General features: G+C 35.5%; 1 protein-coding gene and 1 pseudogene across 1 annotated transcript; one reads left to right on the forward strand and one right to left on the reverse strand.

The window, feature by feature from the left end:
• Positions 1-377: 377 nt before the first annotated feature.
• On the reverse strand, positions 378-1,357 carry LOC104864920 (annotated as a pseudogene).
• Positions 1,358-20,877: 19,520 nt separating this feature from the next.
• On the forward strand, positions 20,878-21,846 carry LOC104864931 (olfactory receptor 5AS1). Its single transcript, XM_010628207.2, has one exon. The coding sequence runs from the start codon at positions 20,878-20,880 to the stop codon at positions 21,844-21,846; it is 969 nt and encodes a 322-aa protein (XP_010626509.2).
• Positions 21,847-25,905: the final 4,059 nt, after the last annotated feature.

Raw genomic sequence — 25,905 nt, forward strand, 5'->3', positions numbered from 1 at the left:
ATTGCTACAAAAGTATCCTGCTTTCATAGTTTTATTTGTAGAAATTAATTAATAATGTCTTCAAAATCTGATGTGTGATATCTCTTCAATAGTGAATGTTAATATAAATATAATCTGAAATGGGAGTAGAATTAGAACATACTATGAATCACATCTTCTCGTTTAGTCACAAACCTCTACCAGCGGACAGCAAAGACAAAACTAACTTTGAGTGTAACACTGTTAATTAATTAACACAATTCTCATAAGTCGGAGGACAGAGTCCTCTAAGCTTAAATTACATCATTAGCTTATTTACACGAGTACAAGATCAAATTAGTTTGTAATTATTTGTGTATACAAAAAGAACATAAAACAATACTGTCACATTCATTGTCTCAGGATTTTAACAGTTTGGGAAGGAATTTTCGCAGTGCCCCGGTGACATCTTTGTTCCAAAGGCTGTATATCAGGGGGTTGAACATCGGGGTCAAAATAGTGTAGAAAAGAGCAAGCAGCTTGTTGACGCTTTCGTACTGACTGGATGTGGAGTGTAAATAAGTGATACTGGCAGATCCATAGAATAAAATCACAACTATGAGGTGGGAGGAGCAAGTGGAGAAGGCTTTGGCCCTTCCCGTGTTTGAGGGCAACCTCCGGATGGTTGAGATTATTCTGCTGTAGGACGCGAGGATCAACATGAAGGGCACGATGACAATCAAGACAGCCAGCGTGTAGACCATTAACTCATTGATGAAGATGTTCCCGCAGGCCAACTTGAGCAGGGGGGGATGTCACAGAAGAAGTGGTCAATGATGTTAGACCCACAGAAGGGCAGAGTGAAAATCTGCACTGTCTGCCCCATCTGGCCTGGAAAACTGAAGATCCAGCAGCCGTCCACCAGCTAGATACAAACCTTGTGGTCCATGATCAGCGGGTACTGCAGAGGGCTGCAGATGGCCACGTAGCAGTCATAGGCCATCACCATCAGAAGGAAACACTCCACGGCTCCCAGTACAAGGAAAAAGCCCATCTGTGCGGCACATGCGGAAAAGGAAATAGTTCCTTTCTGGGTCCAAAGATCCACAAGCATTCTAGGAAGAGTGACAGACACATAGCAGAGTTCTAGAAAAGAAAAATTACTGATAAAAAAGTACATGGGGGTATGAAGTGCAAGCTCTAGTCGTGTTATTAGGATGATAATGCCATTCCCCAGCAGGATAATCAAGTAGATGACTAAGAATGTTCCAAAGAGCAACCAGTGCAATGTGGGACTTTCTGAAAGGCCCAAGAGAACAAATTCTGTGATGGCAGTGAGATTGGTTTCAGTGATTTTCAATTTGTTTTCGTTCTGTACATTTGTATTTCTTGACTGCATTATTTTCCTCCTTGAAAACTGGATTAGGACTCGAATTTCAATCTTCACAATTTTTGTGACTTTGTTACTGAACCCGATACTCTGTGATTCTGGGAGATTTGATGTGAGACAATCACTATTAAAATTATCTGAATAAAAATAAAATCACTTTGATGAATAAAGTAGTTTGAAAATGAGTTCATATTAGATTTACATTCTATTCATATCCATAAATTCAATCATGCATCATACTCAGACTTGTAATACTAGAAAAGATCTAAGCTTTGTCCTCCAGAGAAATCATGAATGACAGATTCCTCTCTCCCCTTTTCTTAAAATCTAGAATCTAGAACAATTTCCCTTCTTAGCCTCTTTCGCTTTCTAAATGTTATTTACCCTTTAGGTTTCAAATGTTGTATTTTTTTTTGAGAGGGGGCTTTTTATTTTCAATTATGTATAGAATTTCAATCTCTGACATCATGGTATTAAATAAAGACTTAGTTTTTCTGTCGCTTGTGTCTGGTGGAGTGAGGTTTGGCATCCTGTCCCGTGTTATGGGATTGTCTTGACAATCACTGGTCCAGGCAGCCTTCTCTTATCACCATGTCCTCTCCACAGGGATAAATGTGTCTGATTATTATTAATCTATGAGTATAACTAAAAATTAGCCCTCACAGCTGCTATGAGAATATATGCATCTCTTTTCTGTTTTGGCATTATATTACATGACTTATTTAAAATGAATATAGATAGGTCTCTGTCTTATTATGTTACTCCCCATGTGGTTTTGAATTAGAAGGAGAACTATTCAGTCAGAATTGGTTATTCTCTGAAGCACAGTAAAAATGGACAAACAAAATCTGGAATTTCTAGTATCAAAGACTGTATTACACCTGAGCAATTTAGCAAGAACCTGTCTCAAGATAAAATCAGCAATATAAAGTGTCCAGTACGTAGTTCAGGGGTAGAGAGCTTGTCTTGCATACACAAGTCTCTAGGTTTAAAGAAAAAATTACAACAAATGATTGCATTAATTTTATTTACTGGATAAAAATAAGTCTCGTAGCTAAAAACTGCAACCATGTAGCACTTTACTCTTTTCTTTTTTTGGCACTGGGGATTGAATGTGGGATCTTGTGCTTGCGAGGCAGGCGGTGGAACCATCAAGCTAAATCCACAGCCCTTTACTCTTTCAACCTTCCTAATTTTTCAATATTTTTCTTTTCAAAGTCTAAAATAAACATTGACGTGGAAAAATCAAAATAATAAGAAAGTATTCAGTAAAGACAGTGAGATATTAGGTGAGACTTTTGACATGTTTATGGTTTTATTTGCTTTGGGTCACACAAAGAATAACAACAGCAGCCAATTAAGTTAAACTAAGTGCTGTCTATAAGTTATGGGAGGTGATAATTTGAAAATAAAATAATTGCTTCATATTTTTCCCATCAGAAGACACTACCTATTACTTCTTACAGGAATGATCTCACTTATGCCAACATTTCCTATTTTTTAAAAATTTAAATTGAATTTATGGGTACTTTCTAGGTAGTACAGTTACAACATTTCCTATACTAACAACATGAAAATATAATGAATTAAAATGTAACATTTTCACTCATCATTTTATTTTCAAAATAGAAATGTTTAATCTTATCAACAATATACAAATTAGAAATTTATATATTTCAGATACTTGGAATGTTAACTTTTTAACTCAGAATTTAATAAAACTGTACAGATAATCATATATCAAATATGTTTAAGACCAATGTTTATTTATCATAGCATATGCTTGACATATTTTGAATTATTGTTCTCGAAATAATAACCCTGAGAGATAGAATACCAGCATACAGTACAGGAGCTTACCTTTTTACTTTTGCTAAAGTTGCATCTTCCTCCTTGAAGTTTTGTATTTTTAAATATTTAAGTAGATTGACATCGATAGCAACTTTAAATGAGCACTCTACTTACTCTTGAAACCACCAGTGCTCTTTATAAAGGAAATATAATTTCTTTCCAGCAGGGATGCCTTCTCCCTTGTCACTTCTGAATTGCAGGCTAACTCCCTGAGTTTGCAACTAACTTTTGTGTTTTACCCATTTTTCCAAAACAAAGGACAACTTCCCACAGTCGCTCCATAGAGTATAACGTCATGCTATTTCCGTTTTCTGAATACTATACTATACCAGTACATGAATCTCCTTGAAAAATAACACATTCTTATTTATCTGAATTATTCTTCCTCTCTTTAGTTTCTTACTTGTCTCATTTTTCTATAATTCTCTTAAATTTAACTTTTCAACCACTCATGTTTCTTGTTTCATTGTACCATCCCTTGGAACATGCTCTGCCCATTGTCTTACATTTCTTTTAATCCTCACATTTTTCACAAGTGCCTTGAAACAGTAGATGTTTGTGTTTCTGGGGCGAGTGTGATGAAAACCAATTATTTTTATTTCAAAACCTTAGAGTTCTAACTCTCTTTGAGGCTCTGCTCTTTTTTAATGACTTTGATATAATGCCTTTGAGGGTATAATTTCTAGTAAATCCAACTGAAGTTCACTGAATATTTTGATCTCTACTGACATAAGAATGAAAACTGAGTTCGGAAAAGAATAATGTACCATAAATATTTTTTACAGGTAAAGGCTTTGGTAAGAATATGTAAAATGTAAGTAAGCAATTCATGCTTTCGGTTTTTTTTTAAACTTATTTATTTTGGCACTCAAACGGACAACTTTGTAAGTCCTTGTGTTAAACTGTTCAGAAGTCACAGAATTTGTTTGTCCACATGGATTAGTCACAGAATCTGTGTCCCATGCTGAAGTCATCTTTTGGTGACATCCTATGAAAAATAATGCATTATTCTCACAGGCAACATTAAACATTTGTAATGCATGCTTTCCTCTGGCCAATTCAACTTCCATTTGACCCTTAACACATGATTTAACTTGTATTTCACAGTTGAAACCTTTCTCCCTGGTATGCAGTCCCCGAGTCCTGCCAATGTGTTCTGGTATCTGATAAATGCTCACTTCTGGGTACGAAGCCATGCACGTGGGATTTTCTTGGTTTCTTCATCAAATTATACCTATATGCTAAATCTCTACAAAACTCTAAAGGTTTATGCTATTTGCTTTTGTTGTTAGTGGTCAAATGTAGTGATCATCATATTAATTAAAAATATAGTTTGCTGTGATGCAGTTTGGAAGCAGAGAAACCAGTGAGGATGAGACTGTAGTCATCAGCATAGGGGAAGCTGGATTAAATAGTGTAAATATGTAAGAGGAGCCAAAGGAGATACACAGAGCCTATTCCCAGACATTCTCCTGTTTGATTCTCAACTCTGCCACATATAAAATCAGTTGCTGATATAGTAATCAGTTTATATCGCTTTTTAACCATCTTCATCAAATCTTGTAGATCCTATTCTCTAAATATTAACCAACAGAGCAAACGGCCTTGTAATTCTTCTAAAACAAAAACATTTTCTAAAAATTATTCACTATTTTCCTCACTCTCTCATGTTCATAAATCTATCCCTGTTTACTTCTGAGAAAAAAACAAAACAAACCCAAAATATACATACACACACCACATTAGTTGACATGTATGAGAATTACATACATATACATATAAACTGTAGGGTGGATTAGAATAAACATCTTTATGAATTAGGGAGCCTTAGGGGCTGATGCTATAGTCACTCAGCTTAAAAGGGAAAAGGGAAAGGAGAGAGAGAGAGACTAGGATTAGAAGGAGAGGAGTGAAAAAAGGAGGCTAACCAAGAGAAGCCCAGCTGCAGCTGGTAAAGCAGAGCGTTGCTGGAGGTTCCAGCTGCCCAACTAGACAACGTGTGTGCGTCTGACTCAAAGGCTAGCAAAGCGTTTATGGCAGCTGCATTTGTTGACTGAGTATTAATGCAGAGGCCCTAGTCCTTCCTGAGGCCTCTGAAGTGGTCTTCAGTGTGCACTGCGTGTTGACCCGTTGTACAATGAGGAGGAATCGCACCAAGAGAGAAGGGCTCCCCACAAAGGGACTCGTTCACGTGAGGGGAAAACCTGCTGGGTCCACTTCCTCAGGCCCTTCTGTTGTCTTCTGCGTACTTTGTGGCCTGATGCTTCCCATCTATGAACACACGCGATCAACTCTCTTGGGGAGTTTGTCCAGGTCGACTGCAAGGAGGCCGCAAGCTCTGAGAGTTGCTGTTGTGACCTTGTGCTGGAGGAGAACGGACTTGCATCGGGCACACACTGCCCTGATAACGTCAGCACTGAAAAGCCGTAGTTTATCATCAAGGTGGCCTGCAATAGTCACTAAAGGAGCTACTGGCACCAGTGCCTCTCAGTGATCAACCTTTTCCTTTGAAAATGAAAAGATTTAGGCTTCTCAGCTCAGCATGATCATTTACCCTTCAGAACTTTCTCCAAGGAGGATTTATGTGGTTTGTTCTCTTCTATTTAATACTTGATCAGAAAATCTGTGAAGTATTACATGATGACTAAATAATATACCATTTCTAAGAAATAAATTGATTACTGTTTAATAAGATCAACATTTTAGTACCATGATTTAATTATTATCGTGCACATAACCCGCCCAGAGCGAAGAAGCTGGCATTGGAACTTTGAATTCACCTCATGACTGAATTTGGGTGGGAGAAAATATTTTCTTTTAAGATTTTTACTACAATAAAATAAGGGGGTTATAGTAAATAACTTCTTATTTTTTATATATTATGAAGAAATCACTGTATGTTTCCTCTTTTGAAAAGGTTAAGATCTTAGGATAATTTTCAGTTAAGTTACTGAAGTGACCTATTTAGCTATTGTTCTTTGCTTTTTAACACACATTTCTTAAATCAGTAAAAACATGTTTCAAATGCTGAAGAAATATAAAACACTTCAAGGAAGATTGCACTAATATAATTATTACCAGCACACAAGCACAGCAAGGGATGTTAAGGGAAACTTCTTGGGACAAATGGAAAATGCTATTAGAAAGAAATTTGCATTTAAACTAAGTAATAAAAAGCACTTGAAGGAGTGAAGAGATGGAGGACAGAAATCTTCTCAAAGTAAAGACTACATAAAGCATAGTAATAACAATGCATTGGGATGTTTAAATTATTTGTAGAATAAAATGTGTGACATTGTAAAAGAATTATGCATATGGCAGGACACAAGAAGGAAACGGATGTATGATTTGATCATTCATGATAGTAAGTCAGATTTAACTATTATTTGAAGGTGGGCTATGATGCTGTTGATGTATAACATGATCCTACAGCAAAGCAAAACATGTTCTGTTCTGTGTTCTTTAGGCAGCCATGACACATGTTGGGAAACAGACCCTTGCAGGGGAATCTTGGCTTCACTGACGGTGCACTGTTGAGCTCCACATTCTGCTCCTGAAGAGACAGATTCGTAAGTCATCAGAGTTGCTGTGAGTGGATAGGGGCTTCCCTGTGACTTCTGGGTGAGGTCTGCGGGCCCAGCCTCCAGACCAGTCTTGTTCCCTGCCTCTTCCTCACCCTCCCCTGCGTTTGGGGAGCAGCACACTTCCCCTCACTACTACCCACCTTCATCGTTCGCGTCTCTCTTATTTCAAATACAATAACTTTCTGTGTGGTAACTGAGTCATGTTATTGTTCGCTTTAAATCGTTCACTGTTCAACTGGCTCCTTGTGATCACAGTGTGCACCGTTCTCCGAGATGGGGACTGAGAGGCGCTAAAGATTCCTTTCTTCTTCCGTTGAATTTGAATTTGTCTTTAAAACGGCGTTATACTTCCCACTTGTGTAACAGCTTGCAGATTTGTGTGGTTTATGGAGGTGAAATAAGAGAGGACGTCACCACCTTCTTAGAAGAAGTCTCTCCTTGGAAACCCACTTCTCCCCACTCAGCTCGCGGGTCCAGTGGTGTCAAAGCCGTCTACCGCTGCATGATTTTTATGAATAGACCCTTCCTCTCTATATATATTTCTCCAAGGACAACTCTACAGCAAAAATAATAATGCCCTATTTATAGATAATAAATCATGTGAGTAATACTTCTTCCAGAAGGATATAAATGACCAACAGTTACATGAAAAATATTCAACATTCGTAATCCTCAGGGAAATGACAGTCACATCACCTAATAGCGGGGAATATAATTTTTTATAAGTGACAGAAATAGAGTGTTGATTAGGATGTAGGGAAAAAAAGACTCCTTGTGCATTGCCATTAAGAATGTAAATACAAATGCCAGGGATTTAGGTCAGTGGTTCCGCTTCCTGCCTTGAAAGCACAAGGTCCTGAGCTCAATCCCTGGTACCCACCCACCTCCAAAATAATATAAATTGGTACAGCCGAAAAGGAAAAAAGAATGCAAATTTCTCACACACAAAAAATAAAAATCGCAATAGTAAATTTCAGATGACTGTGGGCTGGATGTAGCTTGCACTCAGGAGTTCCTCGGGAATATTTATCTCAAATAAGAGGCGTTGTGAGGAGACAGAGGTACTAGAAAATCATGGGACTGTAACTTGTGAGAGCTATCAAAATGTCCAGCTAGCTCTAGAGAAGCCTAATGTCTTGTTATCTAGAAAGATAACTAAATTAACTGAAACTTCACAGTGATACTGAAAAATCTGGCTCAGTGAGGGAGGGGAACTGCCCTGCAATGCAACTGTGAAGAGAAAAACTCAACATTCCCTCCAGAGCCCTGACTCTGCTCCTGGACAGAGATACAGCCTGAGCAGAATGGAGACCTCAGCACACCACAGCCATGTGAAGAGAAACAGCAGCATAAAGTCCCATCTTGTCTCTCCAGATTTAGACAAGGTCTGACTGGGAAGCCATTTTAGGAGCCAGAGGGTGGAGCAAACAGGAAATGGAGTAGAGCAGAGGTAAAGTAGGAAGCCATCTTGAGTGTCTCTGTCTGTTTAGGCCTGAAAAATATCCTCTTGCATGTTTGCTTTGGCAGCACATTACTAAAAGTATACTCTTGGTTAGACATGAAGGAGAAATCTTTGAGAAGACATTCAGGTTATGAGGAATGGGCTCTATTTATATTATTCTACTACAATCCTTTGTATATAAAGAACTTTGAATGAACACTTTATGTGGATTAAATATCTGATAGTCTTTAAATTACATATTAAACTGTATATTTTTGCTTGTGTTGATGCATTTTTACACATACACAGTTTTATTGCATGAAATTGTTGCAGTCTCCATTGTTAAAATCGAAAAGCAAAAGAAAATTTGAGATCAAAGATATATCGAAGCCTAGAATTACAAAATATCTATTTATCAGTATTTATAAGACATATTAAAACTGTATAATAGGATTTATAAATTTCAGTTACTTGTTTACACTTTTTCATTGTGCTAATAAAATATTTTAGAACAAATAGCTTTATAATTATTGACCTGGATGATGGAAAAAATTTTGAAACTCTGCATTCAAAAATAATGGAGGACAGACATTTAAAAATGAGTAGAAAGTCTTGGCTACATTTTAAAATGCTTGTAAAGCTTTAATTGTCAGTTTATAAATGAATAGATCCCTTTTCAGACAGAAACTATTTTATGAATATTATTTATTTAACAATTGCAATATTATTCTCTAATAAGCATTGTGCTGCTAAAGCAAATGCATGTAATTAATTACAAATTAAGAATGTTTGAAAATATATACTTTCCATAGTCCTTTATTGCTAAGACATTTTGTAGGTTTTTACCTAACAGAATGAACAGTATTCTGATTCATTGAATATCTCTAGTTAATTGATTTCTCTTGAGACTCAATGAGAAATGACATAGGAAACAGTCTTATTAGGAACCCTGTGTTTTTCCCAATGCAAAAAGGAATACACAATTTTCAAAGGAATTCATTACACTGAACTACAAAAAATTCCAGAGGGGGGCAAATTTCTTCACCATAGGTTCATCAATTCCTTTCCCTCAGGATAATCATTATTTATTCTTCTTAATGCCTTCAGTAATAATTGTTCTCTATATTATCTGAGTTCAACTTATGAAAACATGCCATCTATTATTGTTAACAAGACCCACTGGGTATTAAATTTGGTAAATGTCTCTCAAAAGTAGCAATATTGACACTGGAAATGTGCAGTTAAAAAAGGTGAAATGATCATGCTTTCAAAAATAGTGGACAGCCATCTTTAATGTTCTTGTGCAATTGAATGGTCAAGGATTTATCACTGAGTCACTTGCATTTTTGTTCAAGATTTATTATGGCAAACAGATTTTTTTTAACTTGTAATTTGCTTTGTAACTAATGGCTCAAGGCAAGCTACATAAATTTTATTTAGAGGTTCAACCAAAATCTTAATTAAGAAAAATGAAGTTACACCTTATGATCAAAGCTGATAAGCAGTAGTTTAGTGGTATTCACTTTAAATTTACCTAAAATGTCACCAAACCTAAGCAACAGTGTCACAATTCACTAGAAACGGTAGCTAGAAAAATGAGACTATATATAAATATATATATGTGATTATTAAAAAATAGAATATTAAATCGAGCATCAAGATGTGAAAGCAAGAGGCATTTTTCATAGCTGCAGAAAATATTGACAGTTAACATGGGTACTTTTGGTCGGGAAGTGGTGCTTTTGGTTGGGAAGTACTTGTGGTATGGTGGATTGAATTTAGGGACCCAGGGACTTCATGCTGAGCTAAATCACAGTCCCCTGTTTGTTTTGTTTGTTTGACATAATGTTTTGATAAATAACTAAATTGTCCAATCTTCCCACTTTAGACTCCTGGAGGGCTGGGATTACAGGGATTTACCACCACCCTGCCTGGGTACAAAGAAAAGTTTAATGGCAACATTTATAAGAAACAACGTCATTAGGAAAATAGATACAGCAACTGACATTCCAAACTTTTATGGAGAAAAGTATAAACTATTATTGAAAGATAATGACATAAATGCACAATAACACTTTTTTATTCATGTAGCTATATACTTTGCATAAAATCATTCTGAGAATGCAACATAATTCTAACTAAAATTTCAAAACTACTCTCTCTACTGGTTGTGAGGTTTTGGAGGAATAATCCAGAACAAAAAGAGCCAAAATACTGCTGAAGAAGCATGAAACTAAAGTACGCTGAAGATGTCTTTTTTAAAAAAGCTCTTTAATGAAGAAAGTTTAACATTCACTAACAACTGCAACAGAGACCAGAAATGAATCTACACATCTCAAACAATTTTGAGTCCTTATTAATTCTCATTATTTATCATTTTACATTTTTGTTAGTGTTTTCCTTACATAATTTTATGTTTCTATTAGTGTTACTATTCTTTTTTTTTTCATATTTTGCTTTCGTTTATCTCTTTTGTTCACATCCTCAGTGACTGTCACATCCTTACAATTGTTGACACTGGGAAATACTATCTTTCTCTTAATTTTAAAGTACATATCACTAAAACACTATTTATTTGTCAGGATCACTCCATACCTAATTGAAATATTAATATATCACAGGATATTGTTGAAGACCCATGAAGAAGACTCGAAAACAAACCCAAATCTTTCTGAAAAAAGCTAAAATTCATACTTCACATGACACATAGAAATTATTTCAGATACATTACAGTTTAACAACTTGCCCCACACAAACATTATATCTGTAAAAATGTTTGAATGTTCAAATGGAAGAGGTGTTAACAAAAATTCTTTACATTTTAATGTTAAAATCTGTATGCCCTGTGTCTAACTGATGCCACATCTGGATATGTACCTGGGTAAAGCCTTCTACATGAGCACAGGTGACAGGGAAGGGAATTTTAGTCAAAACATTAGTGATGAGAGAAGGCAAGGGACAGTTAAGTTATTATGCACTGAGGAAAAAAAATACTACAGATTCTAAATTACAGAGTGCAGGAAGGTATAGACATTTCTGTATATGTGTATGTGTGTATATGGATAACACACACACGCACACACATATATATATGTATAAGTATACATATTAGAGACTCTAAGAAACACAGTACTCTAGTAAATCATAAATAGTATAGCAACTAACCCTAATGCCATCATATTTATACTGTTCAAAAATTTTAGAAGTAGCTTTATTAAATGTATAAATTTGGGATGTACATAGTTGAATGTTTTTAAAGTAAAGGTATTAACTTTGAAGAGGACCTACTGAGTGGATCAAAATCATAATCATTTAGAAAATTAACATAATCTAAAATTTATCAGTATGTTGTGTTGCTGTTTGTTTTTTTTAACTTGGTGGATAAAGGTATTTAGGAAAATGTGATTCCGCGTTAGCTGTCTATCAACATGATCCTTTTATCTCAAATCAGTGGACCCACAGCCACCAGGTATATATGGCCCACAGATTTCCAATTGGTCTTATTGTTTAGAGCATTAATGCTGTGGACAGCTGTATTCTTCCATAAATACTAACTACTTTTTCTCCTTAGAAGTCTGGTACTTAAAAATCTAGAGATGATGTGCTGAATGAACTTTGCAGCAGCCAAAAGAGAGGGAAATGATTCTGTAAGTTTGCTTTGCTTAGTGGGACGAGGCAGAGAAAGCACCATACAGGTGGCAGCTGCCTATTGGGTTCCAGAGGCTGTATTCTAAGAGACTACATCCAGAGTAGTAAAGAGAAGTTTAGAAATCTGGGGTGGAATTGTGTGGGACTAAAAATTCAATGACAGATATTTGGGCTCACATGTCTGCCTCTATCAGTGACTCCCACTAAAGGCCCGGACCCAAGTCTTCATGATGTTCTCTGGTTGACAATACCTCCTCTGTATGGTGTGACAAAACCACAGGGGTAACCAAGTGCTTTCTGTGTAATTCCTCTAAGGACAAGTGGCAGCTCCTGCCTGCTTTCTCCATAAATCTGTCCTTGGCACCCTTTTATTTTCTTATTTAAATCTGGTCCTTTACGAAGCAGGTTCTCTCTGTACGGGCTACCGACATGTCCAAGTCCAGTGAGACCCAACACCAGTGCACACGACAAAGGACACCGTCGGCTGATTACTTAGAGATGACACCAAAGCACAGAGGGCACCTAGACTCACTGTGAGCCAGTTCTGTAAGGAAAGCCGTCCCAGCTAAGCAAGTCTCTTTTGCACACGCGCTGCCTGCCCCATGGCATACGGACCACACAGAACAGCTCATGCTGGTTTCTTTAGAAGCTTCCCTCAGCAGAAGAGCGACAGTTCCGTAACCTGCACAACAGTGACCTCATAAAGCCGGGACAGAAAATGCAAGGTCCCCTTCCAGCCCCATCGCTGGTTCCTGTTTTAAGTCCCTGAAGTTGGAGATGTGAGTATGTGCACTCCTCTTGTACTATCAGAAGGTCCCTTCCTGGCTAGAAAAGAAATGCAAGATTAGCAATAATATTGTAGAATAGGAAGAAGGCCCTTCCTGTGTCAAAAATCCTTGCTCCTGTTTGCTTTCCTGTGGTTCTTGGCAGCTTTTCCACTGGGTTTTCTGAATCTTCCTTCTTTCTATGTGTTGGGCATTATCTTTTCAGCCAACTTATCTCTTGCCACACACGAACAAAACTCTCTTCCTGTTGTCTTTGCAAACATCGTTTTGTGAAACACAACAGTGCCCTGAAAGATTAAAAAATGTATAATGGATGATGTGAATAGAAAGAAAAGGTCCAAGCGAAAGGGGAAATGAGAAGAGTAGGGGAAGGGAAAGGAGGGCAAAAAAATGAGAAAAGTCAAATATGGAAACAAAGTCTTTGCAAATAGGGAGGGGTAGAGGGGGTGAAGGGAGGGCAGGGGAGTGGGGAGAAAATAGGAACCAAGACCTGTCATGTAAAGGTACAAATCCCAGTGATGAATGTACCTGTACTGCATACTAAAATGTACCAATAAACTAAGGAATAAAAAACATATCCACCCTGCATAGAAAGAGGAATTATCTCCATTTATATTTTCTTTATATATCTTTTTACAAAATTATTAATATGCATCTGCAGTACATAATTTGTTGCAGGAAGTTGGTGCCTTATATGTCACATCTTAACCCTTTTCATCCCTTCTACTTTCCCACTATCTCTATCTCTCCATCTCCTTTCCTTTCTGGAAAAAAAATCTGTCTCCCTATTTTCTAACATCTATCTTTTGTTTTTCTCTTTATTTCTAATTTGGTTTTCTCAGGTAAGAGAAAGTAGGCAATATTTAAGCTTGTTTTTCTGCTCTTTTCAGTCAACATTTGGTCCCAAGAGTGTCCAGTTCCCTACAAATGCCTCAAATTTATCCTTCTCCATGACAGATCGTACTCCACTCTAGAAAATACTTAAAATTGAGATGATGCAAACTGGAAATGGCCCTATTATATTTTTGCTAGCCTCCTAATTCTATCAAGTAAAAAGAAAAAACTGGAACAAGAAGACTAATTTGGGCACATTCTCTCACTTTGAAAATTTTCAGCTATCAATTTTTGATTTGCATTGCTTTTCTGATGCATAAATGATAACTCTTTTCATTAAATGCACTGATCACTCATATATTAAATAAGCATCAACAAAAATGATTTCAGTTATTTTTTTTTCTACCAAGTCTTGGGAAAAGACCGATTGTTTGCACTGAGTCGTTGATCCTCTTTCAGTCATTCTCCAATCTGCCACCTTAAGCATCCTAAGGTACATATTACATCATGGTTGGTATTTAGAGGAAGTTAAAAATGTTGGTCTGCATTTTAATTTACTAGGAGACAGTACCAAAGGCTCCAGTGTAAATGTGAAGAAAAGCTGCTAGTCTCTAAGTGCATACTGTTGATTAAACGTTACTGACATCTGTCATCTCATGCCAACAAGAATCTGATGAAGAGGGCTATTGTTACAATTTAAAACTTAATGAAAACTAGACTAAGCTAACAGCTCAAGACCCCACAACTGCGAAATGGTAAAGTTCTGCTTGCTTAGAATCAGCATTTGCACCTGCATCTTGACATTCAAGATCGGCCCCATTCTGGGCTCTCCGATAACTGAGAAACAATGCTCAGGAGTCTTTTCAGTAGCGTGGAGCCATTCTATGGAACTTTTCACATGAAAAAATAATGCAAACTATCTAGAAATACTTGAATTCATAAAATGCAAACTTATAGGAGCCAAATGTGTCTAGGAGGAATTGCATTATTCCCACTGATTGGTAGAATCAAGGTTTTGATGCTATTGTTTTATAATAAAAGATTTTCCCTGGTAGACTTGTAATGCTGTAGCTGTCTACTCTATATTCAACTTTTTTTGCTATTCATCATGTTTATTTATTCAAAAGGAATCAACTCAGCTACAGTACTGGGAAGAGAATAATTACCTATATAAGGTTCTACTGGGGTTGGGATTATCTTGGGATAATGTCCCAATCGTCAAAGACAAAAAGATAAATAAATACTCAGCCCTTCTAAAACTTGTTTCTACAACCTGGAGAGACATGTGATCTTGTCTGTTATAAGTTCTACAATTCAAAACTCTAGATGGTCCAAAAGTAAGTGATGTATTCCCTAAAGCATAAACGAAGTGTCTGCTGTGAATGGTACCAACATAAGGGATTTTCTGTGGACAGAATGTATCTTTGCTGAATCCACGTGGTTTTCTCATTTTGTGTGGGTATTTGGGCTTGGAAAGCAGGCAAAACTTGATACATAGGGTGACTCTTATCCATAGCAATTTTTAAAAAAATTATGGGCTAATTTATTATTCACTTTATTACCACAAGAAGGAAGGCATAGAACTTTGAGAAAATCAACAGTCTAATTAACTTTAGGAAGTTAAACTGCATATCTTAAGGGTATGTAACACATACTCACCCAAAGTATGTTTAATTGTTTCCTGTTTATTCCTATCAATATCAACCAGGAATCTAAGCATATGAAATCCAAATATTAAAGAATTTAATAATTGTCATTGATAATTATTATGATTAAATAACAAAAAATAATATGTTATATGTATCTGCAATATAAAAAGCCTTATAGCTTTTATAAGAGATTTGTTAGTTTAGTCTTCATTTTAACCTCATGATACTTTATTATGGGAAGTACTCACACGAAACAATTTAGGCATAGATAAGTTCAGTGACTTCTAGAAGTTTAGATTTCATACTTGAAGTTAAAATTAAGTTTTCCTAACTTCAAGTTCTATGTGCTCACCCAACAAACACAGTGTCATGTGTCAAAGAGAATGAAATGAATGTCATTAATTCTAAAATAATTTGAAACATATATACCTAGCTCCTTCACACAAAGCAAACATTTAGTGCAGACACTTTTCAGAAATGCATTGTAAATGACATTTCCCTCAGAATAGGTGGGGGGCACAGTTCAGTTTAGGAGATGCTCCTGATCTCAGAGAAGAGGACTAAGTTCTGAACCCTGTACAAGAATAGAAGCTACTCTGGTGTTAAGCCTCTTATTCAATAACGAAATGCAAAGAATCTCTAAACAGCACAGGAGTCAGCACGGGGACCCAAGGAAAAACAATCGACCCTCCTCGGTCTTATAAAATGAACAAGAACATAAGTGATACTCATAAAAATCATGCGTTACTTGTTGGATGATCAACAAGTATGTGCATGCATGTGATTCAGATACCATATTTGCGAATTAAGACTTTGTATTAGTTCATTCACACGCCCCTCTTCAGTAATCTACAATCCCAAATCCTCGTGTGGAATTCCTGCAGCAGTAGAAAACATTTCAAGATCAGCAGCGAGAACTAGAATCTGACTATTATGAACCAGGGTGAGTTAATTACATCTTTATGCTTCAGAATTATGTTTTCAAAAGAGATATCCATTTCAAAATAGAATTATGAAAATTAAAGAAAATGCTACATACTAGATATTTAGAAAATATCTTGGTCAGTCTCCATATTTTTACTAATCATTTATTGTTGTCAACACCATGAGGATGATTTTTTTTTTAGAAAATGAAGTGTTACATGAGATCATACTGCAATTCTAGTTAGAGAAATCAGAAGTAACGATGATTCACAGAAAGGAGAGGTTAGTGTACATCTTCGTTGTTATGTTATTATAAGAGTGGTGATGTACTGATAATAATTTATTGCTATCTGGTGAAGTTTTGTGGAATTCAAAAATGTTATTTCTTTGTTCACTTTTTATTGTTTGGAAGTGAAGAAATAAGACATATTTTGGTAAACATAGCTTATTTCATTTTCAGTTTTTATGTTTTATTAGTATAGTTTTGTAGTAGATAATAATTGTACCCCTTCTAGAGAGTTGGTAGATGCATGTAACATACCTTAAATCGCTTTACATCTCCTTTCCCTACTCTCTCTTCCCCTGCTCTGTCCCTTATTCCCCTTGTTTTGCATTTTTCACAAAAGATTTTTTCATCTATCTTTTATTTTCCTCTTTAACTTACTTATACTTTGGGTTTCTCATATAAGAAAATCCATGAGATCTCTTGTGTGTCAGATTTATTTCATTCAACATGATAGTCTCAGATTCATCCATGTTTCCACAAATGGCCCATGCCTATCCTTTACAACAGAGAAATATTATATTCTGACAAGTTTAATAATAATCTCAAAACAAGCAAAAGTTTATCAAACAAATTGAGAGTTCTTAAACAAGTACAACTGAATTTGCTTTTCAGGACACTGTGTAATAGAATAGGTGTAATTTAATAATTACAATATGCACAATTTTACGAATTAAGAAATAATATAAATGTAAACTTGTTGATAATATATGACAGGCTTAATGTCTGTTCTCGGGATACTGAATTACTTTCTTCATGTTCTGCCCTACTGTGGCCACTTTTATAGCAGCCATACAAACCCTAAAGCACATAAGCAGAAAATGTGAGAAATCTGGAATCTCAGTGTAGATTGTGCTTAAAGCTAAAATACAGATGCTGGCAGTGATTTGATCAAATAATCTCTGGGAGCCAAGTGGAGAAACTCATAAGTCAGGTTTATTTTTGGCTCTTTAAAATCAATGAGACTAAACCTCTGGTTAGAGAGTTGACAAAACTACCAGAGGAATTACTTTTGCTTATACTGTCTCTAAATAAAAGTTAGGCTCCAGCTGTATCTTACCTTGATTAAAAAAAGAAAAAAAACTATTTTATATCCCTTTGAGTTTTATTTATTTATTTTTTGAACCAGGGATCAAACTCTGGTCCTTGCGCTTGAGAAGCAGGCAGCAGAACCTCGGAGCTGAATCCCAGTCCCACCCCTTTGACTTTTAAATGAAAAATAGATCATGTCTTTGTAGCCTACTTGGTTCACTAGAGATTTTCTTTTGTTTTGTTTTGTTTTTGGTACCGGGGATCGAATTCGGGTCCTTGCGCTTGCGAGGCAGGCCACCGAACCGCTGAGCTAAATGCCCGGCCCCACTAGAGATTTTCTTACGGAAACAATCTGCATTGTACTGACTCTATTTTAACTTCTCTGAAGAGTTAACACTGTTAAATTCTGCCCTTAAAGTACAGAAAAGGTAAATACAAACATTTTGGATGTGACAGAATTCTTAATTTGACCATGGAATAAGATATCAAAAAAATTCTATTGATGTTTATTCCTGACATTGCTACAAACTTCCAGAATTTCTCATTCAAGGCCGACTTTTTCATGGACCCCAAATACCTTAACAAATATTTAGCTATGAGCATTTTTCATGATGATGTGATAAATAGAACTAACAGAAATAGAAGAGTCCTAGCTCACTTTTGGTTGTCAGGTTTTTTTAACAAAAATAAAACACACATCTCTTCCAATTATGATTTATAAAAAAAGCATGTTTCAGAGTCAGTTTGGTGAATAAAAGGCATGTATAACTGTGAGCAAATTACTTGCTCTCAAAATTATCTCTGAGAAGGCTGGAGATTTAGCTCAGTGGTACCGCTGCTGGCCTCATAAGCTCAAAGTCCCAAGTTCGATCCCTGATACAAAACAAAACAAAATAAAACAACCCCAAAAGACAAAATTATCTCTGGAAAATAAATCCTAATTCATGTGATTTTGATAAATAAAAGTTCTAAAGTATCAGGCTGATTTTCTTGATTTTTTTCAGGGCTTGATTTTTAGGAATCTTCCACTAAAAAACTTATTTTTAATACAAAATTAATAGTCAATATGACTTTCATAAAGCACAGAAAGCTATCAGGAAATAAACTACAAAATTTTTCTATATTTTATTCATAATTATTTATTAACCAAAAAGTGCTTTCTTTTTGAGAATTAATATTTAATTGCTAATTTTGTGTGAATGAAAGAAGAAAGTGTATACAGTTTTCATAGTTTTATCACCTTTACTAGTATTTGAGGAATTACAAATGTTCTCAGATATATCACAATATTTTTAAATAATTGAGTAAAGGTATAATTTTAATTAAGATTACCCATGAGCATATGCCACATTTGGCACAGAACTTGATTTATTATAAGAAATTTATCATGACAAAATATTTTTAAATGTGCTTTTTTATTGGTGTATTTTGGATATACAATACAGTTACATTCATCATTAGGATCCTGTACCTTTACATGATGTCTCTTGGTTCTTATTTTTTCCCCATTCCCCTGCCCTCCCTTCACCCCCCCACTCTTCCCTATTTACAAAGACTTTATTTCCATTTTTTTCCTTTTCTCTTATTTTTTCTTTTCCCTTATTACCTTCCCCCTACCACTCCCACCTCCCCTACACCTCTAGACCTTTTCTTCCTGTTACACAATATTAATTACACAAGTTAGGTAGAACTCTTAAATACATTGGCACAGGAAAAGACTTTAGGAACAAATGTGAATGTTTAAAAGATTTTTAATAAGAGGCTGTTCTTTTCTCCACAAATTTGAATTTAGTTATGTTCTAGCCATGATCATATAAAGAGATAATTGTGAAACTCTAACCCATACTTAGAATTTTTCATGTATTGTGAATTTTAAAGCTGAAATGTTGAATCATTTAAAGCATATGGGATTTTGATATTAATTTTTTTGTTTTATATACTTGGATATATGTATTTTGGTATCATCTTTTCTGAGTTTGCCCCTACATTTGTGTGGAAGGATACTTCTTTTGATTGTTAACCTAAACACATTTATTATATAACTCACAATGTTTCAAGGTTGCTCCTTTTTTAAAAAAATTCCTGGATCATAGTGAGATGTTTTCATATTATTCAGTCATATTTACCAGCTTCTGCTCATTTTACATTTGTATTTATGACCATCACTATTGAAGATCATACAGATATCTCCACAGACTCTCTCTCCCTTAATTTCTCCTGAACATTATCTCAGTCACGTGGAATTCAGTACTATTATGTCAGTCGAAAAAGAAAACAAAAAGATACATTGTGGAGTGGGAGTTGGAAAGCTACATTAAGTCTGAAACTGACTTCAGCCGCCATCCCTTGGCACTTAAGCACTGAGATTCGTTGACTACAGATCCAGGCCCCCACTTTCACTCTTTTCCACCAAGTTATTAGCATCAGATCTAATGAGTGACCACCACAACACTCATGCTCCAGGTGTACTAGATACATCGAGGATAAGAGAGAGAATTCAAATGGGGGAGAGGAAAACAATAGCTGCACTGCGTGACTAACATATCAACTCCTTTTAAAATAATGTGTTTGAATCCAAATGCACCCTTACACCACTCACACAGACACACACAAATTATTTCTCCTTGCAAGACAGCCCAGATTTTGTCCTTGATGTCTAACCCCAAAAGAATATTGGGAACAATTAGGATATTTCAAAGTATCGAGACAACCAGAAACAAGGTGGGAGTCAATTTATTTATTTTAATGGATTTTATTTAATGAGCGCTTGTATAGTATCTGTCTAGACTGTCACATACATGATTTAGGGGACTTTACTTGGGTCACACAAGCAGGTAGTATTAAGGCTAAGCAGGAAGTACCAAAGCTAAGCAGGAAGTACCAAGGGAAACAGGAAGTACCAAAGGTAAGCAGGAAGTACCAAAGCTAAGCAGGAAGTACCAAAGCTAAGCAGGAAGTACCAAAGATAGGCAGGAAGTACCAAAGCTAAACAGGAAGTACTGAAGCTAAACTCCATCATTTCATACTTAACTGTAGCACTCTTCACGATAGTATTGTTACCCACTGCCCATGATCACAGGGGTTTTTCTGTGAACTATGCAGTCTATTTGTCAACGCATTTCCAAAATTCTTCATTATTTTTTTTAATTGAAAGAAAGCAATTTTCAAATTGCAACAATAGCACTTTGCCTACAGTGATTTTTCCAATTCTCATTAGTCTGTCCTGTTGTTCACCTGAGCCATTTTCTTCATTAAATACCATCCTGCAGACTGCATAGCTACTGACTAGTTTATGGTGTTATCATATGCCATCTTCTAGACATTTTTAGGTATCAGTGATAATTTCTGATCATCTCCTCTAAAAATGACCCAAAAAGCCCATAACATGTCACAGAAATTGCATATTTAAGATTTTTATTCCTTTCCATTTACTTCTTTAGAATTACGAGTAAAGATATCTTTGGTTCATCTGTCACCCGAGTCAATTTGCAGCATCAAATGCCACCTATCTTCAGAGAGAAAGTTATGAAAACCAAGAAGCTGCTGGAAAGTAATTACACCAGACCAGCTGAGTTTCTGTTTGTTGGATTCACCGATGACCTCCCTCTCAGGATCACCCTGTTTGTGGTGTTTCTTGTCGTGTACTCATTAACCGTGGCAGGGAATTTGGGCTTAATAATATTAGTTCGTATTGATTCAAGCCTCCGAAACCCCATGTATTACTTTCTGAGCAATTTGTCCTTCTTAGACATCTGCTACTCTACAGCAATCACTCCCGAAATGCTGGCGAACTTCGTGGCATCCAGGAAGTGCATCTCCTTCCAGGGCTGTGTGCTCCAGATGTTCTTCTTCGCCTGCTGTGCAGATACTGAATGCCTCCTCCTGGCTGCCATGGCCTGTGACCGCTTTGCAGCCATCTGCCATCCACTGCTGTATCCCACACTGATGTCCCCCAAGGTCTGCCTGGGCCTCGTGGTGTTGGCCTACCTCAGTGGAAGTGTCACCTGGCTGGTGCACGTCTCCCTCACCTTCAGGCTTCCCTATTGTGGCTCCAATGTCATTGATCACTTCTTCTGTGACATCCCTCCTCTTCTGGCCTTGTCTTGTGCAGATACCTACATCAACAAGCTGCTGCTGTTCTCCTTGTGTGGCTTCATCCAGACCGGCACCTTTGTGGTGATCTTCATCTCTTACATCTGCATCCTGGCCTCTGTGCTGCACATCAAGTCTTCTGGCAGCAGGAGTAAAACGTTCTCCACCTGTGCTGCTCACCTGGTGGTGGTCACCTTATTCTATGGGACCCTCCTGTTCATGTACCTGCGCCCCGCTGCCAGCTACTCCCCAGCCTTGGACAAGGTGGTCGCTCTGTTCTATACTGTTGTCTTTCACATGTTTAACCCCATCATCTATAGCTTCAGGAACAAGGATGTCAAATGTGCACTTACAAAACTATTTAAAAGAGAGTGAATTTTCAGATGAATAAAATCTGAATCAGGTAATGATCTTTTCAATACATATTTTCAGTATGTATTTTTTTCAATAGATACTATAACACATATGCAAACAAGGTGTATCTTGTACATCCTCCTTACATATATATTTAAGGGAAGGTGATTGGATGGCTGCATGGACAGATTATCAGATAAACTAAATATTTTTTATTCAGGAAAGAGAATGTATCCAGACTCTGTACTTACAAAACCATTCATTAACAGAGAAATTTTATATTATTGATGACAGCAGGCAATGTTAGTCACGTGACTCAGGAAATCTGAAAGGAGGCAGTTTAATTATCTGTTTTGTATTGAGTCAGTGTGAAATATCAAATCATCTATTTCTCTTTAGAAGAGTTGATTACTTCAATAAGTCTCTTATGCTTTTATTCATGATTAGCACTAATGTCATCCCAGCAACTTTGTGAATATTAAGGCCATATATTGTGTTAATTACCAACTATATATAATGTATCTTATAGCCATAGTCCTTGAAGCTGTTTCTCCAAGAAGAGGTAAATAATCATCCTGATGATCTTATGCTATAAGTTTACAATGTAAGTTGGGAGTCATTTTTGCTCTCAGAAATGGCTTGGCCAAAAAGAAGAATATGTATTTCTAATTTCCTATTTAAGTTTCAACAGTTTTATGACTCTAACAGCACAACAACTAATCTTTTTCTTGAACAATGATCAAATTATAAACTGAAGTATTGTAATTATATAACTAGTAAACATAGCAATCACTTTGTAAGAGGATCTGAAATTTGCCAATAAATACAAATAACTTTACTACTACTAATAAATGAGTACTATTGCTAATGCAATAGCACACCATGAATGCATCTGTCATGGGGAGTTAGCGCATGTTCATAATACATATTAATTCTTTTCCTTCTGTTCCTTCTCATGTGTCTTCTCCTTCCTCCATCTCTTCTTCCCCTTACCTTTACCTAAAGATCTCCCTGTTTCATATTATCTATTTTTATTTTGTTTTTTGTTTGCTTTTTGCATACGAGATACCATGCAATAAACTCTTTGTATTTTAAATTTATAGTAATTTTTCTCATTTTTTTCTTATGAATAATCAACAAAAATCACCGTAATAATGTTAGTAATTTCTATATACTTAATATATTAATGTATAAATATACTGCATTTAAAATTATTTTAATTATTTTATGCTGTTTTAAGTAAATAATTTTCCATTGAAACAAAACAGCTCTAAAATAATTTCAGAAATAAACACTTGAAATTAGTTGTGGCAATGTGATCAGGGTGATGATCTATCTGCCAGATACTCTCAAACATTGTGTTTTATACATTTAATAATTTCATCATGTTAGGTTAAATCTGAAGTTCTTGAGTATCACAGAAAATTTTAGAGAACAGTGAAACCACTGAAGAAAACCAGCAATGTCTGGAGAGAATACTGAAATTGTATATCAACAGAGATTTTTAAGTAGCACACAGGACTTCCTACTTGCCATTGAGACTGACTTGTTTGTGTTATTCTAAAAGTGACTTCTTTAATTAAAAGATAAACAAACCTTGGTGTATGCGTTTTCAGTAATTGATCACACTGTGTTTCCTGCTGAGAATTCTCAGCCCTATTCCCATTATGAACTTAACTGCATTCATTCACTCACTCCTTGCTGGATTTTGAAGTTCCTTCCTCATTTTGTTTTCATTTTGTATCCAATATTGTAGTCTAATAATGTCTTGTTTGATCTTTCACTACTGTATGTAGTGTAATTATAATTCTTTGAATTTTGAATAATATTTATATTGATGGAAATCTTCATTATTTAATTTTTCTGCAGGTGACTTTCTGCTTCTATGTTACAAAACCCAAGGCAAGCTATTGAGTTAAAAGTAGAAGTTAAGAGGCTGGGGATTTAGCTCAGTGGTTCTGCCACCTGCCTTGCAAGCCCAAGGATCCATGTTCATTCCTCAGTACCAAAAAAACCCAAAAAACAAAACAAAAAAAATTTAAAAAAAAGTAGAAGTTAAAATTGTCTTCCACTCCCTCCCACACAAATAATTGGTATATTTCAAATATATTAACAAAAACTAAGCACAAAATGAGTTAAAAAGCCCATAAATAAGTGTGAAATTACACAAACCTCCACAATTCCTTATTAGTACATGTTTGCAATGCATAATTTACAATCTTTGTGTAGCATTACCATAAAGAAAGATAAACTTGAGCAACTTACAAGAAAACTGGTATGCTTTCAGTCCATGCTATTTTGTGTTCACAGCATCTTTAGTAGAATGGAATTTTAGAGGAATTAGCAGATGCAATCTGTAGAAATATAGGACCTATGAATTAGTAGGAGATAATCATTAATTTTAATTATACATTAGGTTGAAGGAGCCCTTTCATGTCTGTTAATTTTGTTTTAGGCATAATACACAATAAAGTTTTGTGAGTGATTCAACAATGAAATTTTGAAAAATTTTACAGTATCATGTGATGCATTTATTTCTGTCTTCCACGTAATGAACCAGTGATGCAGGTAGATCATGTATGAAAGGAACAGCTTCAGCTGTGTTTTCACTGGAGCACTTGAACACGTATCCAAGTGGCGTTTGTGCTGTTGTGCTCTGGTGCTCTCCATTTCAGGTACCCTCACTGTCACACCTTTATCCCAGGTTGCTTTCATTATTAGCCACCATGCAATTATTTAACTGACTCATTTAAAGAAGGATGACATTTAATGTTTTCCATGAAATGACAGGCGTCTATGGACAAATGTCTGGAGGACCTGGGCTCTGTGATTAGCTCCAATCTCAAGAGCCAAGTGGGCCACAAAGGATCCAACAAGTGGATAATTGAGATTCCCATCTAAGAGCCCACATTCTTGTCCTCAAAAGAACAGAAACTAAACATAAAACTTCTCTACTTCCAACAATAAATCCTTTTAGCATTATGAAAGCCTGGTCGTGAATGCCTGTCCTCCAGGCTTTCTGCTGGCTTGGAGGTTTGCTTAGCTGTAAGTATGCTTAAAAATATTAATGTAGATTTTTTTCTCACACTTCTTATATTTCCAGTTCTCTTTTCAAACTATTACCACTTAATTTGGTTTTAGTATAGTTCTCAAACAGAGGAAAAGCTTCCTAAACTGTCATTTATCTCTCACTGGAATTCTTGTTTTGTGAGACAAGACAATATTCACATAGTATTTGCATCAAGTATTTCTTTGTGTGTGGATGAGCATGTGTATGCTGATATTATTATCTAATACTTAGCTCAGAGTGCCTTGAAGTTACTTGCATATTTGTGAAAAAATTATTTAAATATATTATTTGAGAAGAGAATGCATTATAGCTCTGCTACAGTGAAAAGTGCTTATTTCTAACTTACTATAATTATAGTATTTGAAAGTCATTTTTAATTTGCTACATTAAACAACTATTTCTATACACTACAACTTTACCGAGTTTTGATAAAGTCATCTTTACAACACTATGTTTGTTTTTGAACTAGATCATCTAAGCTGTGATTTATTTTGTTCTTCAGTTATATTACTTTTTGTTGGTAGTGGATTTTTAAGTTTTATTTATGATTCTTATCAAGTGTTATGCATAATGTGTTTTACTTTATTTTTTGTCTGTTTTGTCCCTTAAGTAACTTAATCACAAAATAAACAGTGTATAGCAATTTCAAGCACAATTAGACATAAATGCATTCATTTATGTAATTATGAATGTAAATGTCTCATATATTTGATGAAATAAATTATTTGTAACTCTTTGAAATGATGTGAATAATGCAGTAATGTGACATGTGTATATTTACATTCAATGTTTTAAAACAAATTTCTTATAAATACTCCATCAGCATTATCAGTTGTTGGTAAAGCCACATGAGAATACGTAGTATATATCTATATATCTATATCTATATCTATATAGATATATAGATATATATGTAAATCTATATATATGTAAATAACTATTTCCAAAGAGTAAGAAAATGCCATTATTGATAACCAACAGTTCTTCTTCCTTTTTTTTTTTTTTTTTTG

Source organism: Fukomys damarensis, unplaced genomic scaffold, assembly GCF_012274545.1.
Source record: "Fukomys damarensis isolate Sample0158 unplaced genomic scaffold, DMR_v1.0_HiC HiC_scaffold_73725, whole genome shotgun sequence".
Classification (NCBI taxonomy): Eukaryota; Metazoa; Chordata; class Mammalia; order Rodentia; family Bathyergidae; genus Fukomys; species Fukomys damarensis.

Coding starts and splice junctions, on each gene's coding strand:
- LOC104864931 (XM_010628207.2), top strand. CDS start 20,878: ATGCCACCTATCTTCAGAGAGAAAGTTATGAAAACCAAGAAGCTGCTG.